The sequence below is a fragment of the Genypterus blacodes genome, unplaced genomic scaffold (genome assembly GCF_046128005.1).
Source record: "Genypterus blacodes isolate CSIRO-AG114 ecotype Tasmania unplaced genomic scaffold, CSIRO-AGI_Gbla_v1 ptg000030l_1, whole genome shotgun sequence".
NCBI lineage: Eukaryota > Metazoa > Chordata > Actinopteri > Ophidiiformes > Ophidiidae > Genypterus > Genypterus blacodes.
In genome coordinates this window covers 4,700,407-4,716,460 of record NW_027466843.1, presented here as the reverse complement: position 1 = coordinate 4,716,460, position 16,054 = coordinate 4,700,407, and the positions used below count along the sequence as shown (strand labels likewise).

At 42.2% G+C, this 16,054-nt stretch overlaps 1 protein-coding gene across 2 annotated transcripts; it reads right to left on the bottom strand.

Annotated features, from left to right (window-relative positions):
* Positions 1–610: 610 nt before the first annotated feature.
* On the bottom strand, positions 611–14,899 carry LOC142994804 (NLR family CARD domain-containing protein 3-like). Of its 2 annotated transcripts, XM_076145662.1 has the most exons (15): positions 9,984–14,899; positions 9,571–9,696; positions 9,175–9,249; positions 8,207–8,287; positions 7,618–7,731; positions 7,062–7,175; positions 6,687–6,765; positions 6,162–6,363; positions 3,959–5,735; positions 3,710–3,883; positions 3,395–3,568; positions 3,139–3,312; positions 2,685–2,858; positions 2,522–2,568; positions 611–1,252 (listed from the first exon to the last, which is right to left on the bottom strand). In XM_076145662.1, exons 3-15 carry the CDS (start codon positions 9,237–9,239, stop codon positions 711–713), a joined length of 3,717 nt encoding a protein of 1,238 aa, XP_076001777.1. In that variant the 5' UTR covers positions 9,240–9,249; positions 9,571–9,696; positions 9,984–14,899; the 3' UTR covers positions 611–710. The 2 variants fall into 2 exon arrangements, with proteins under 2 accessions (XP_076001777.1, XP_076001778.1); XM_076145663.1 differs by lacking the exons at positions 3,139–3,312; positions 3,395–3,568.
* Between the last annotated feature and the right edge of the window lie 1,155 nt (positions 14,900–16,054).

Genomic DNA, 16,054 nt, shown 5'->3' with positions numbered 1-16,054 from the left:
CATGCCTTGCTTTGCCTTGTCTTGTGAACTGTGACAGAGGTGCAGACATCTGGGGACAGAAAACAAGACCATATTGACGCATTAAATAACATTATGTTTTTATTAAAGAATTGTTATACATAGTGGGAATTAACCAGTGAAATGATTCTGGATTTTAAAGGAAACAAGTAAAGTGGCTTTGTAGTTATTGTCCATCACACTTATGTTAAAATTCATTCATTCATTCACTGTAGCCGCTTACCCTTTCTGTACATATGTCAGATGCCAATCTAATGCACATGTGTGAAACGAGTCCTCCAAGAGACTCCAGAAAGAAGCATAATCAAAACTACTGCTCACCCGCAGTGTTTGCAGCCAAATGTGAACGTGTGCTCTCAAAGTATAATCCAGCCCCAAGAGTGAGTGTGTGTGTGTGTGTGAGAGGAGGTGTGTGAGAGGAAATTTGTGTGTGTAAGATAAGATAAGATGAAAGTTTATTATCCCGAGGGAAATTACTGTGCAACAGTTACAGTATAGCATGAAAACAAGAACTGAAGAGAGAGGGTGTGTGTCACCCTCTCTCTTCAGTTCTGTGTGAGATTGGGAGAGAGGAAGAGAGGGAGAGAATTTGTGTGTTTGTGAGAGAGAAAGAGAGAGAGAGAGAGAGAGAGAGAGAGAGAGAGAGAGAGAGAGAGAGAGAGAGAGAGAGAGAGCATGTCTGTCTGTGTGTGTCACACAGTCACTGATGAACAATATGACCCCCAGATCCTCCTGAACCCAAAACCAACATACAGAGTGTGAGTGAATGTGTTGTTGAAGGTGTGGAGGTGGATCAGTGTGTCAGAGACGCTGTAGAAGGACAGACTGCCAGCAGGACAGTCCACATACACTCCTACTCTGTGAGGGACAGAGGAGGACACAGGAACACTGAGGGATATGAGTCTGTTACTGTGATAAACAGAGTAGCCATGACGATCAGAGCAGTTCAGACTCCAGGACTGATTATTTCTTCCAAACCTGCTGTCATCTCTGCCTCCTTTCCTGCTGATTTCTCTGTAACTCACTGATATATGAACGTCTCCTTCCCACTCCACCTCCCAGTAACAGCGACCAGTCAGACCATTTCTACACAGCAGCTGAGGCCAGTGATCAAACCTCTCTGGATGATCAGGATGTAGCTGCTGCTCTGCCACATGTGTCACCTTCCTGTAGTTGTCAGACAGTTTGAGTTCTGTACTCGCTGTGTTTGGGTCCAGTTCCAGTTCACAAAGATCTGATGGGACATAAAAAGACACAAACAGCAGCTGTTTATCATCTAACATAGCTGCTGCCTTTATTATTCACTCTTTTATTCACTAATGCACTTTGTACTCTGACTCACTGTCACTTTCTAGTGACAGAAGCTTGATATCAAAATACTAACAAGCCTTTCTTTCATTATGACAGATATCAGATCTAAACATGAAAACACATCTACTTTTATTCCCCTGTTTAGTTGTTAACAAAAACAATTAAAGAATCTGCTGAAATCTGAAAATTTCCATCAACATCAACTTCATGTTTGGATTTATAAAACAAATCAATGATCAACCAATAATCAATTTCGATATCAATCCCCGACTACTGGTTGTAATCCCAAAATGGTTTCTTATCATAATATCTACAACAGAAACTTTAAGTAAGCAGGTAAAGTCTCATTGAGATCCAAATCTCTTTGCCAAGAAAGCAGCATCACAAAGGCAGACATGAAATCAACATGAATCAACCGTTATATCGCAGTAAAACGTCCATTTGGATGGAGAGCACCAAACAAATTCTCCAGAACAAATCAGCTCTGATCATTTTAAGGCTTTGAGTAAGTTGTTTCAAGTGGAGGGGCAGCAAACCTCAACTACAGGTATAGCTATGCTAGCAGCTGCTTTGACCAACAAACTTATTATGAACCACAATGGAGCTCCAGCTGTGACAGCGGCACACTCCGGATTTACTGCGCATTGCAAGGCAGAGCCTGACTCTTTGTGAAGCCCTTTCTGAAATATAAATTCAGATGACCGCTAGAGCATGTAGGCTCTTATGGCCTTGGCTTCTAGGAAGATAAGAGACATCCACCATGCCCTGCATACAGAGGACAATTATGTGTGCGAAATTTACAGCCAGTGATCTGAAGGCACAATAATACACAGCATCAAACATCCGGAGACATTGGCCTGATTCATTCATCAATATAGATCAGATATAGAAAGATTGCGACAAATGTCCGTTAAAAGTTTCGACAGATAAAAGTCACATCTTCAAACTGCTTATTTCGTCTTGGCTACAAAATGGTTCATGTTTGTTTTTTTATTGATAAATTACTCCATTAATTTATCAATTGCTTCAACAGTTAATTGAGCAATGAATATTCTGACTGACTCATCAAATATTAGTTTCATCTGTAAAATATGAATAGTTTCCTCTTCTGAATTGTGTGTGTGGATGAAATGATGGAGTAACAAATAGTTTGTTTGTCTGCTGCTTTGGCTCAAAGTCAAATCAAACTTACATTTCTTCAGACCAGCTTTGATCCTCTGCTGTCCACCATGGTCCATCCTGCAGGAAGACGCAGAAGCGCAATATTGATTATTGATTTGGAATCAGAGTTTTTACTTTCAACCAACAAGAAGACTATGAACACCTGAGTGTGTGCTCTGTAGTTGTGCCCTAACCTGAGAGTGTCCAGTCCCCGGCTTATACTCTCCAGTCCAGCAGACAGTAGCTTCTCTCCTGTATCTCCTGGATGGTTGTAGCTCAGGTCCAGCTCTCTCAGATGGGAGGGGTTGGAGCTCAGAGCTGAGGCCAGAGAAGCACAGCCTTCCTGTGTGATCATACAAGCTGACAACCTGAGAAAACACTCTGAGAGAGAGAGAGAGAGAGAGAGAGAGAGAGAGAGAGAGAGAGAGAGAGAGAGAGAGAGAGAGAGAGAGAGAGAGATGAAGAGTTCGGTGAAACATGGAGCAGAAAGGAGCTAAATATCATCGAGCAAATAGAAACTTCTCAGTGATGTTTGCACCACAACTTCTTTAGCAGGAACATCCAACAGGTTTAATGTACTGTACATCTACTGACATCAATCAACATCCACATTTAAATGATTACTGACAGCAAAAAATTTGTCCTGACTTGAGAGTCTCCAGCTTGCAGTGTGGCCTCTCTAGTCCAGCAGAGAGCAGCTTCACTCCTGAATCCTGCAGATCATTGTTACTCAGGTCCAGGTTTCTCAGACTGGAGGACTGGGAGCAGAGGACTGAGGACAGAGCTTTACAGCTTCTCCGTGACAGATTACAGACACTGAGCCTGGAGAAAGATTCATGTTAGTAAATGCACATATTTAAGATCTAAATTAAGTCTGCAGGAACACTAACAAATGAGTCCTGACCTGAGAGTCTCCAGCTTACAGTATGGACTCTCCATGCCAGCAGACAGCAGCGTCACTCCTGAATCCTGCAGGTCACTGTTACTCAGGTCCAGCTCTCTAAGACTGGAAGACTGGGAGCAGAGGACTGAGGACAGAGCCTCACAGCCACTCCCAGACAGATTAGTGCCGCTGATTCTGGAGAAAGATTATTTTAGTACATTCACACATCTAAGATGTAAATGTCATATGTGTTTGTGATTGGATAAAGGTGTCTGCCAAATGACTAAATGTAAATGTAAATAAATTCTTCAGAGTAACTAACAAATGTGTCCTGACCTGAGAGTCTCCAGCTTACAGTGTGGACTCTCCAGTCCAACAGACAGCAGTTTCACTCCTGAAGCCTGCAGGTCACTGTTACTCAGGTCCAGGTCTCTCAGGCTGGAGGACTGGGAGCAGAGGACTAAGGACAGAGCTTCACAGCTTCTCTCTGACAGATTGCAGACACTGATACTGAAAATGAATATTTGAACATTTTATTTCTGTTTCCTAAAATGATCAAAATCTATGTGTGATCTTCACACTTACATAGTTTTCCTGGAGGCTTTGATCACTGGCAGCAGCCTGAGAAGAGCCTCCTCTGAAACAGAGTATTTCTTCAGATCAAAGACATCCAGATCTTCCTCTGTTGACAGTAAGATGAAGGCCAGAGCAGACCACTGAGCAGGAGACAGTGTGTATCTGGAAAGAAGTCCTGAGCTCAGGTACAGTTGGATCTCCTTCACTAGAGAGAGATCCTTCAGCTCACTCAGGCAGTGGAACAGATTGATGCTTCTCTCTGCAGAGACATTCTGAATGATCTTCTCCTTGATGTACTGGACTGTTTCCTGGTTGGTCTCTGACCTCCTTCCTGTCTCTTTCAGAAGATCCTTTAACAGAGTCAGATTGGTCTGCAGTGAAAGGCCCAAAAAGAAACGAAGAAACAGGTCCAGGTGTCCATTCGGACTCTGTAAGGCCTGGTCCACAGCACTCTGGTGGACGGTTGTTAGTGATGGAGAGGTTGGTTGATCTTCTGACAGCAGATTGACTCCAGAGTTGATGAATGTCAGATGGACGTAAAGAGCAGCCAGAAACTCCTGGACGCTCAGGTGGACGAAGCAGAACACCTGGTCCTGGTACAGTCCCATCTCCTCTTTAAAGACCTGTGTGAACACTCCTGAGTACACTGAGGCTGCTGTGATGTTGATGCCACACTCTGTCAGGTCTGATTCATAAAAGATCAGGTTTCCTTTCTGCAGCTGATCAAAAGCCAATCTTCCCAAAGACTCCATCATCTCTCTGCTCTTTTTATTCCAGAGTAAATCTGTCTCTGCTCCTCCATCATACTTGATGTTCTTCAGTTTGGTCTGAACCACCAGGAAGTGGATGTACATCTCAGTCAGGGTCTTGGGCAGCTCTCCTCTCTCCCTGGTCTTCATCATGTCCTCCAGAACTGTGGCAGTGATCCAGCAGAAGACTGGAATGTGGCACATGATGTGGAGGCTTCGTGTGGTCTTGATGTGGGAGATGATGCTGTTGGCTTGCTTATCATCTCTAAGTCTCTTCCTGAAGTAATCCTCCTTCTGAGGGTCAGTGAACCCTCTGACCTCTGTCACCATGTCAACGCTCTTAGCAGGGATCTGACTGGCTGCTGCAGGTCTTGTGGTGATCCAGAGGCGAGCAGATGGAAGCAGCTTCCCCTTGATTAGGTTTGTCAGCAGAACATCCACTGAGGTGGACTCTCTCACATCGGTCAGGATCTCACCTTTTTGGAAGTCCAGAGGAAGTCGACATTCATCCAGACCGTCGAGGATTATGACTACCTGGAAGTCTTCAAAGCTGCAGATTCCTGCTTCTTTGGTTTCAGTAAAGAAATGATGGAGAAGCTCCATCAAGCTGAACTTTTTCCCTCTCAGCACATTCAGCTCTCTGAAGGTGAATGGGAATGTGAGTTGGATGTTTTGGTTGGCTTTGCCTTCAGCCCAGTCCAGAGTGAACTTCTGTGTTAAAAGGGTTTTTCCAATGCCAGCCACACCCTTTGTCATCAGTGTTCTGATTGGCTGATCTCTTCCAGGAGAGGCTTTAAAGATGTCTTCATATCTGATTGTTGTTTCTGCTCTCTGTGATTTCCTGGATGCTGCTTCAATGTGTCTGACCTCATGTTCATCGTTCACCCCTCCAGCCCCTCCCTCTGTGATGTAGAGCTCTGTGTAGATCTCATTCAGAGGGGTTTGCTTTCCTGCTCTAGCCACCCCCTCAAACACACTCTGGAACTTTTGCTTCAGCTTAGATTTCAGTCTTCGTTGGCACAGTGCAGTAACACTTCCTGGATGGACAGACAACAGTCAATTGAGGGAAACATGGTAAAGAAAAGAAAGCTACAGTGTCAAAAAGCACAAGAATTGTGCCTTTTGAAGTAGAAACGTCTGTGACTAGAGCAGTATAATATGACACCTTCTAACCTTCTAACCCCTGATGTTCCTACATGTGTTCTCAGCAGGCCTGCTCACTATCCCAAAAACCAAGACCAAATCTTATGGAAATAGAGCTTTCTGGCACTGCGCTCCTTTTCTTTAGAATAAACAAAATAGACAAAAGCTCTTGTGATATTTAAATCCCAACTAAAACACATTTATTTTGGTGACACTTTGAATGTTCATAAACAGGAGATGAACACAGTCTCTTTGTGCAGGATAGTGACTAGCTAAGTGTAAGTATGAAACTTATTTCTTTCCTCTGTTAATTCTCTTACTGCTGTGCAAAGAGTCAGCCAGCTCCTCCTGCTTCATTCTCCTCAGGAAGTTTACTGTGAGCTTCACGAAGGCCTCTCTGATGCTCCTCTGCTCTTCATCCTCACTCAGGCTCTCTAAGCATTGTGGGTAGTCTGCAGTCAGAACCTTCTGGACACTCTTCAGCTCATTCTTCACAAACGTGAGAATGTTCTGCTCCAGCAGCTGAGACAGTCAGACATGAGTTTATAGCAGGGTGACAGAAGTTCCTGTTTGGTTTCTGATTGGCTGTCAGGTGTGTGTTTACACTCTTTATGTTGAAAACATAGTCCAGCAGTGCACTTAACAAACGTTCGAAATCTCCAGGTTTATGAAGATGCAGGTTACCATAGCGACATATCTGATGCTCCACACTGTCCAGTTAACTCTCACAGGTCTAACTAAATGAACCAAGTGCTACGATAAAAATTTCTTATTTCTATGGAATAGATTATCCAGCTGGTGACATCGTCCATATGTAAGTGGGTGGAGCCTGGAAATTTACACACCGTAAATATGGAGTCCAAGTCTGCTGGATGCTGCTGGACACACCCACCACTGGAAACCTCTGACTTTTTAAGGTCAACCCTGTGGAGAAATCATGAAACATGAAGTCTGAAAACACACAGTGATGGGTTGTCATGGTGATGTCTCTCGCAACAGGAGACCGAAACAAGTGATCTTCAGTGGAAATCCTGCTGACTGCAAGCATCATGGGATCCTGGAATCAATCTTCAGCAGATCTGCTCAATTTATGAGGTTCTCCCCAAACACTCAGGTGGACAGAGATGCATGTCCTTCATTCAAGAGGACCTGTCCTTTGTGAAGTCTTCTGCTACAAAAATACAGTGATGATATCAAAGAGATCTGGTTTAACCTCTTACTTTTCTTCAGCAGACTTTGGTTCATCACTGAAGGAAGGAGGTTCATACATGGACCGGGCGCTCTTCATGGACACACAGCCAGGTACAGGATTGTCTGCCCTCTGCTGGTGAACTCTATAAGCACAGCATTGACAACACAATAACTGATTCAAGCAGCAGGTCATTAGGTCAAATGTGAGGAGCAAAGAGAACATGTGGGAAAGTCAAGTCAAGTACAAATTTGTGAATAAAAGAAAATATCATGGTCTGATTAAGTTAAAGCCCTGCAGCTGTAAATGTGTCTGGAGCAGATAAAACGTTATCGTCCGGGAACAGGAAACCCAAACAAGTGATCTTCAGTGGAAATCCTGCTCTCTGCTGGTCCCGCAAAGCCGGTCTAAGCATCACAGGATACTGGAATCAATCTTCAGCAGATCTGCTCAACTTATGAGGTTCTCCCCAAACACTCAGGTGGACAGAGATGCATGTCCTTCATTCAAGAGGACCTGTCTTTTGTGAAATCTTCTGCTACAGAAATACAGTGATGATATCTAAGAGATCTGGTTTAACCTCTTACTTTCCTTTAGCTGACTTCGGTCCATCCCTGTAGGAAGGAGGTTCATACATGGACCGGGCGCTCTTCAAGGACACACAGCCAGGTACAGGACTGTCTGCCCTCTGCTGGTGAACTCTATAAGCACAGCATTGACAACACAATAACAGATTCAAGCAGAAGGTCATTAGGTCAAATGTGAGGAGCACGGAGAATATGTGGGAAAGTCAAGTCAAGTACAAATTTGTGAATCAAAGAAAATATCGTGGTCTGATTTACTTTAAAGCCCTGCAGCTGTAAATGTGTCTGGAGCAGATAAAACGTGATTGTCCAGGAACTTCTCGCAGACTTGCGCTGTGCACTTCATGAGTTGGACTTTTGGTCAATGGAAAGATAAGAAAGATAAGAGACTTTATTGTCCAGAGGGCCATGAAAGCTGTCATTATAATAATGTGCATGTTATGTGCAGAAAGAGTAAAGCATCTTCGCTAACAGAGAATCATCGTAATATGTACATGTTTACAGTTGGATAAAAAAAAACAGTTGTCACATTGAGCTTCGGCATCTTCATAGTCAATTTTGTAGTGGCCTTCAACAGACAAACGGCTCTTACTTTGTGTGTGAGGGTCCAGGTTTATGCCTGATGTCTGGAGGCCCCTCATTTTCATCACCACAAAAACTCATCTTCACTACACTACAGAGAGGGAAACAGACACAGACACAGACACACAGACACACACACACACACACACACTTCATTTGTATAGGCAATAATCCTGAGGTTATTCACGACTTTAAGTAGAACTATTTCTGTGCTGAACTTTGGATCAAGCCACGCAGAAGTTTATCTAACAAACAAAGTTTAGCAAAGAAAGGCTGACAGTACACATGCACACCGGCTCTAAAGCAAACACACACACGTATGAAAGACTACTATGATCCTTAAAGCGCCAAATTAAACTCAAACTCACGATGCGTCAGTCTCCTTCTGCTGCTCTTTCTAATCTGAACAAAACGTTCACTTCCTGGTTTCACAGGACACTTTATGATTTTATTGCTGGTGCTTTCGGTGGTCGTTAGCACCACCAAGTGGACAGATTGCAGAAGTCTGCCAGAATTGAAGAACCCTTTCCGGTGAGAGGTGAAACGTCTTCAAGCCTGGACTAGCAAGTCCAGTTGCGTAAGATTGACCTCGCTCTGGGTCTATTTCAGACAAATGCACGTCTCGTCACTCAGGCCTCCCCTCAAGGGCCCTAAGGACCGCAGTTATCAAACCTCTTTAAAGATCAAGTTTCAAACAAATCAATGATTGTATTTGCCACAACTTTTAACATTTAACAATAGATAAAAGTGAAGAGGGTTGACTTGAAAAAATTCAAACATTACAACGTATCTATTAAGCACAAAATTGGTCAGGGTCAGAAGTGTACATTCAATTAAAAAATGTTTATTGTCCATCACTCTTATGTTAAATATAAGTTAATACAACAACTTCAATGAAATAAATTAAAAAAACTAATAAAAACAAGCAAAAGCACATATTACACATCATGTTCTCCTGGTGACATCAATGTGTCTCACCGGCGTACAGACAGTCCGGCATCACACCACTCCTTTGTCATCTGGGGCCTCAGTTTTGGACACATTGCGTAGATTCTCCAATAAATAATTGCGTACGGTGAAAACAAGGAAAACAAGCAGAAAAGATCAATCAGTGCGGTTTTGGATGTACAAATTGGTAAAGTTTGTCAACTGATTCTGATAAAGGAATTAAAAGAAGTGCTATACTGACATAATAACAACAATCATACTTACTGGACTGTTATTAGTGCAGTGCATGCAAAAAAATCAATACAAATGAGAAGTATAAATGAGAAATCCTGAGTAAGGGAAAATGGTGGTGACGAAGTTCTCCTGTGGGTGTGAGTAGCTTGTAGTAGCATATAAAGATAAGATACTCTATCTCATAATACTGACCTCCAGTTCTCTTGTATTGAGCAATCACTTTGTAGACGATCAGCACAATGACACACAGGAGCGGGAAACAGCAGACTATAATCCACGTCTTTCGAAATCCAGTTGTTGGGTGAACATCATCAGGTTCTATTAAGCAGGACATCAAAAAACAACAGGCTGATTTATTAGCTGTGTATGAGATGGACAGTAAACACACACTGCAGTTATGGAACCTTACCCAAAAGTTAAGTATTGGTTTTCAAGTTAAACCCCAGTATAGCAGATGTTAAAGAAATAAAGACTGCTGAACATGAAGGACTTTGATCTCTTCTCAGTTTGAGGCACAGTGTGGGACACCCCAGTCACATCAATCAGTTTCACAGTCTGCACATATAGTTTGATGCCAAGGATTACTTTTAAGTTCAAGTACTCACTGGAAACGGTAACATTGAAGGTGTGTGATGTGCTTTTCCCATTGATGATCTGAATACAGTAAATGCCACTGTCGTTGATGTGAAGGGATGATATGTTGACTGATCCAGTTGTTTCATTGAAGTGGATTCTTCCCTGGTATCTCCCAGTGGGGCCTCTCACTTCTCCGTTCACCCGGGAGTAAATGCGGAGGGAGTCTGAGCCATGTGTACATATGATGTCATCATCAGCTTTTACTTGAACTCCAAGCAGCAGGATGATGGTTTCTCCAACCTTTTTAGACAGAGTTTTAATCGGTCCCTCCTCACTGCACAATGGTGCACCATGTGCAGTGAAGCACAGCACAGAGAGGACTGCAGGTGTGTGTATGAGAGAGAGAGAGAAAAAGAGAGAGAGTGAGAATATTGCATTCTTGCAAACTCCGTAATTACACTGACATTGGCTAAAATCAACACAAACCTTTACTATATTATGTGTCTCTAATGTTAACGTTATTGACAGTGTAAGCCCTCCACGTAGATATATAACCGCTGCGTACGCCATTCTCTGTTGTGAAGATTGTTAAGATTTATAAAGGAAAGTTTACGTTAAAATATGCGCACCTCGTATAGAGGATGAGGATCTGGAAACACCGATAGAATGAAGCAAGGTTACTCAGAAATGTGGACGCGAGGGAATGAATGTGAGAAGAATCACTAACAAAGAGCTTCGACAACTGAATAAACATTCACACCGACAATGTACGCATGTTTATGTCAGAATGTCTGTAGTTTAACATTCGCTCCACTTCACAGTCGCTTTACAGTGACAGTCCATTTAAAATTCTAATCATTCCTGAGGATCAAATGAGCGACACGCGCGCACCCCAGGATCACGCAACAACATTGTAGCACATTCAAGTTTAACTCCTCAAGGTTTGTGACCATGTGTTTCAGAGTCATTAGCACCTTTCTCCTGCTATCGGACATACAGGATACGGGATATATTGCATCATCACAAACTTAAATTACATCGACACTGGCTAAAATCGACCCATATTTATACAACGTTATGTGACAGTGAATTCACTCAGGTGAGTTAACGGTGGAAGCACACAACATGCAGGGATGAACAAACTTAGCCATTGAGCTAGCGAACAGACAGATGACACCCGAAGGAAATTACACTTATCAAGCAAAAATGACCGCTATCAGTCGAAAAAGTCACACTATCTACCATCGACACTTTTGTACATTATACAGCGACAAATGTTGCTGAGATCGATGATAGACGGGTTATGTTATTCTAAACAGCAAAAGTTCAGAAAGTTAGGAAATACTCACGTAGAATAACTTTTATCCACATGGTCAGCCCTCCTGCTACTGGAGCTTAGAGCCGATTGCCACTAGCTTCCTGAGAGAAGCCACTAGAAGCCCAGCCGCCCAGCCACCCCGCCCCCCCAAACAAAGGTGTACCAAGTGCAGCACAAGTCTGCTGTAAAGTTAAATGTTAAGGATGAACATATCTATAGATTTATATAGCGCTGAGCTTCACAGGGCTTTGTAAAAAAAACTTTGAATTCTCAGATCACTGCAGTGAGCCAGAGGGTTGACTTTAAAACATTACAACTTATTTATTTAGCAGTAAATGGTCAAGAGACAAAATAACTCTCCGGTCTTCTTGCTGAGTTGCTGGATATGAAGCATCCAGACCACAAATAAAGTGGCGTTGAGCTTATTGGCCATCACTCATTAGTTGATAGAGTGATGAGTTGCTGGAGCCTTCATTTTCACCTCACTCTGTAGCATTATTTGGTTGAGCGGATCCTGACTGTCGTGACTCACCTTCTAAACATGTAAAAATGAAAAGTGACAGCACAGAGAAAACCAATACATGGGAACAAGTCAACCTAGGGCACAGCTAGCTGAGACCACATGACTTAAGGCTCTTCTAGCAGACATTTTGTATTGTTCAGCACGCTGTCTCTGTTACATCAAAATGTCTGCCAAGAGAAAAGTCTAATCAGATTTGCTTTCTGTCTTTCTGCTACACTCAGTTTCAAAGCTTCTACAGACAAAATGAAATCATATTATGTTGGTATGTGCATGTGCTGTTACTGTATAATCAGTTAACACAAACTAAACAATCTTGACGCTAACGTATACCGATCAGACAATGAGCTGTCATAAAGGCTTTGTGGCAAACCAAAAGTTTATTGCGATATCAGACAGTTTCCTATTCCTGACTATCCTGACTCACCTCCCAAACATGTAAGAATGAAAAGTGACAGCACAGAGAAAACAAATACATGGGAGCAAGTCAACCTAGGACACAGCTAACAGCTGTGTGGCTGTACTAGCTTGGTTGACCTCACAGAGACCACGTGACTTAAGACTCTTCCAGCAGACATTTTGTATTGTTCAGCACGCTGTCTCTGTTACATCAAAATGTCTGCCAAGAGAAAAGTCTGTATACTGTATAATCAGTTAACACAAACTAAACAATCTTGACGCTAATGTATACCGATCAGACAATGAGCTGTCATAAAGGCTTTGTGGCAAATCAAAACCATCAGCTACCACACTCACATTGAATACAGCAGTTATAACCAACTGTGATACATGGGAGATTAGTTATATAGCATGTAATATATATTCGAGAGTAAGTAATTTGAGACCGTTCAAATGCAGGAGCAAGTACATGTTACATTTCTGCAGACAGATAAGTTTATAGTATATTCTATATTTAATTCTTATTTCATCCTACACTTATTATATGCTTCATTGTATAATTGTTGAGCATTTACACTGTCATCCCCGCTAACCAAACTCACAGATCTGGGGATCACAGCTCCACCTGCAACTGGTTTTTGGACTTTCTGACCAACACTGGATTTTAGACTTTAGATCACCACTGCTCTTCCACCCTCACCGTAAACACCAGCGTCCCACAAGGCTGTGTGTTGAGCCCATTCCTCTACTCTCCCTTCACCCACAACTGCGGACCTGGACATAGACTTGGTTCCAACACCATCATCAAGTTTGTGGATGACACCACTGTGATGGCTTCATCACAAGCAATGATGAGTTGGCCTACAGGGAGGAGGTGGATCGCCTGGCTACATGGTGCGACGGCAACAACCAGCTGCTCAACACCACCAAGACCAAGGAGCTCATTGTGGATATCAGGAGGAATACTGAAACTCACTGAATACACATCAACAGTGCGCTGGTGTGACCAGCTTCAAATTCCTGAGGATCCACATCCCACAGGACCTAACCTGGACGACTAACTGCTCCAACCTGGTCATGAAGACTCACCTGCGCCTCTTTTTCCTGAGGACTCTGAGGGAAAACCACTACTCTTCAGACATCCTGGTGAACTTCTATCGTTGCACCATCGGGTGCATGGTAACCAACTGTATTAGAGTCTGGTACGGGAACTGCCTCCTGTCATCCCACCCCACCCTCCTTCACCAAACCCTATCCTCCATCCCCTCACACACACTCACCCCCCATGAAAACATGAACGGTCTTGGTATTTGTACTGTGTTAAATATAGGTAAGTAGTAAGGTTAGAAGAATTTTCAAAACACTGCTTTCTGTTCTTATTTGCATTTTACACAACTGGGGTTTGCACATGTGTGGTCTGCATAATAGTAGAAAACAAACAAACAAACCCAGCTATTTAATCAGAAATGCTATCTGTCTTTCAGCTCCATTGACAGTGAACACATTTGCTCCCTTCTTGCTGACTGGCTCACAATATCCGCAAAAAAAAAGCTTATGCTGCCATCAGCTGGTTTAAATGGTGTACAACAACAATGAAAATGGCATGAAATAAAATTCTGTGATAAGATGCCACTGTGGTCAAAGCAAGGAATAATTTTGCACAGACTTTACTCATCGACTGTACCAGTGCAAACAATTTTCAGCACATTGATGTTATATTAAAGGTGGGAAAACCAACATAAGGCACTTAAATGGGCATGTTGAGGGAGTTGCCAGTTTCAAAGTTACCCGGTCTAGAAGGCCCAGCAGCCCCTTTTCTTTTTGAGGACACCAAGGTCCAACAGACTTCCCCAGCAAGTATTGATTAACTTGCGTTATAGAAAGTATCCTGATGAACTGTTGCACAGTAGGGTACTCTGGTTGTAACATGAAAACAAAGATCTGCAACGGGTGGTCAAAATGGCTCAGTGGATTGTTGGCTCCCTAATCCCTAACCTGAAAGACATCAACTCGAGCTGTCTCCATAAACCAGCCTCTCATTAGGAGAAACCCCACACACCTGGGATATTGTGTGCTCACCACTCTTCCCTCAGGTAGGCTCAGAATCTCTCTCAGTCTGAGCCGTGAACAACCTGCAACATCCATAATTACCCCGCCTTCAAGTACAATATATAACAATATATAAGCCAAAGTGCAATGACTGCTGATGACACTGACATAAGAAGAAGTACTACATCCTCATTTTGATGAAATGTACATACCAGCATTTCTTTACTTCTCTGTGCACTCTGTTCTAGCTCTCTGCTTTTCTCTGCTCTGCATTGTTGTGACATGAAGTAATCAAGTCAAACTGGTTCAGCAAACTAATCTGTCCTTTTGTGAAATTTCCTTTTTTCCCCTGACTGATGTATAAACACACACACACACCTGAATACCAAGAATCATAAATGTCAAAAAAAGGCAACGCCACACAACTTAAACATTCATAAACTGCTGGCAACGGTCAGACGTGACCTTTGTCTTAGTCCTCTGCAAAATACAACACAGAAGTAAACAGAGCTGTGGAGTCTTGCACAAGAGCGAAGCGTATGTGCACAGGATTTGCAGAGTGCACACTACAATACAAGAATGAACTGAATTTAAACTCAAAATGTCATTAGCACTCAAATGAAAAGCCCAAACATAGGTAGAAACATAATGAACGTTGCTTTTACCTTGACTGCGATCCGGAGACAACAACAGTGGTTGTTGACTGTACGACGGAGAAGTAGACTGGAGGAGGAGCTTCTGAAAGTATGACTGGAACTCTACACAAGATAAACAACAGTGATTTTATTTATTTATTTAAGAGAGGGATACTTGTCAGTGTGCTGCTGCAAAGCTGTAGGAGATTCTGAAAGGCAGAGACAGTTCTGTGCTCACCTAGAGTATTACTACAACATTGTAATGGAAATCCAGAAATGAATAACACTATTACTACGACTATTCATTGCATGAGACAAATTGCTACACACAAACACATACACTCTTTATTCAGTCTTCAGTCACTCTACTCCTGCAAAAACCACTGTTGATACACATGTGAATGTATTTGCAGGAGTCAAATTGACCTGACCAATTTGACAAATTGCATGTGTCAAATTGACCCCAAGGACAATACAATACTAAAAAAGTTGATTTTATTTTGATTTTATTGAATTTTTTGTGTTTTATTTAATTTTATAACTCCTTTGCTCCTGGGGTCAAAATTGCCCCGAAGCACAAGTGGTGTAATGGGGCAAAAAGTCACACCGCACTGCTTTCCAACACATCTTTGATCTTGGATGTTTGATGTGTGTGGTCAACCAATGTCCATTTAATAATGGGACAACAACAAGAGGTATGGGCAGCATGTGATGCCAGGTCCATGGAACATGCATTTTTTGAGGCGGCAGAAGCCCAAATCCCTGCTTTACTTTAGCAGGCCCCACATTGTAAAATTAAGGGACATTTTTTTGGTAATGGGTTGGACTGGAGTTAGACTAAAGGTGCAACACAAAATTAATTGTAAATGTATACTTTATGCTTTAAATAACAGTCAAACCATTTTGGGATCAATTTGACCCCAGAGGACAATAGGTGTTAGTATTTGCTGCCATTCAAAAAATTCAAAAACAGCACCCTCAATGAACTTTGACATATCCCCCTCCGGTTCATGTCAAATAGTCAAGATCATATCAAATATTTAATAATTTAATAATAATAATTTAATATTTAATATTTCTTTTTTCATTTTTTAAACAAAAAAAATAGGGTATATTTTATGTAAACAAGGCCTTTTGGCCCTAAATTCCAAAATGAATGGAAAATGTGTGGTGATGCGT

What these genes read in the sequence shown, in the direction of transcription:
- LOC142994804 (XM_076145662.1), bottom strand. Translation starts at nt 9,239, where the DNA reads ATGTGTCCAAAACTGAGGCCCCAGATGACAAAGGAGTGGTGTGATGCC. An exon ending in TGCAAGCTGGAGACTCTCAA is followed by an intron (nt 2,859 to 3,138) that starts GTCAGGACAAAT and finishes GTGTTTTCTCAG; the next exon opens with GTTGTCAGCTTGTATGATCA. An exon ending in CAAAGCTGGTCTGAAGAAAT is followed by an intron (nt 1,253 to 2,521) that starts GTAAGTTTGATT and finishes ATGTCCCATCAG; the next exon opens with ATCTTTGTGAACTGGAACTG.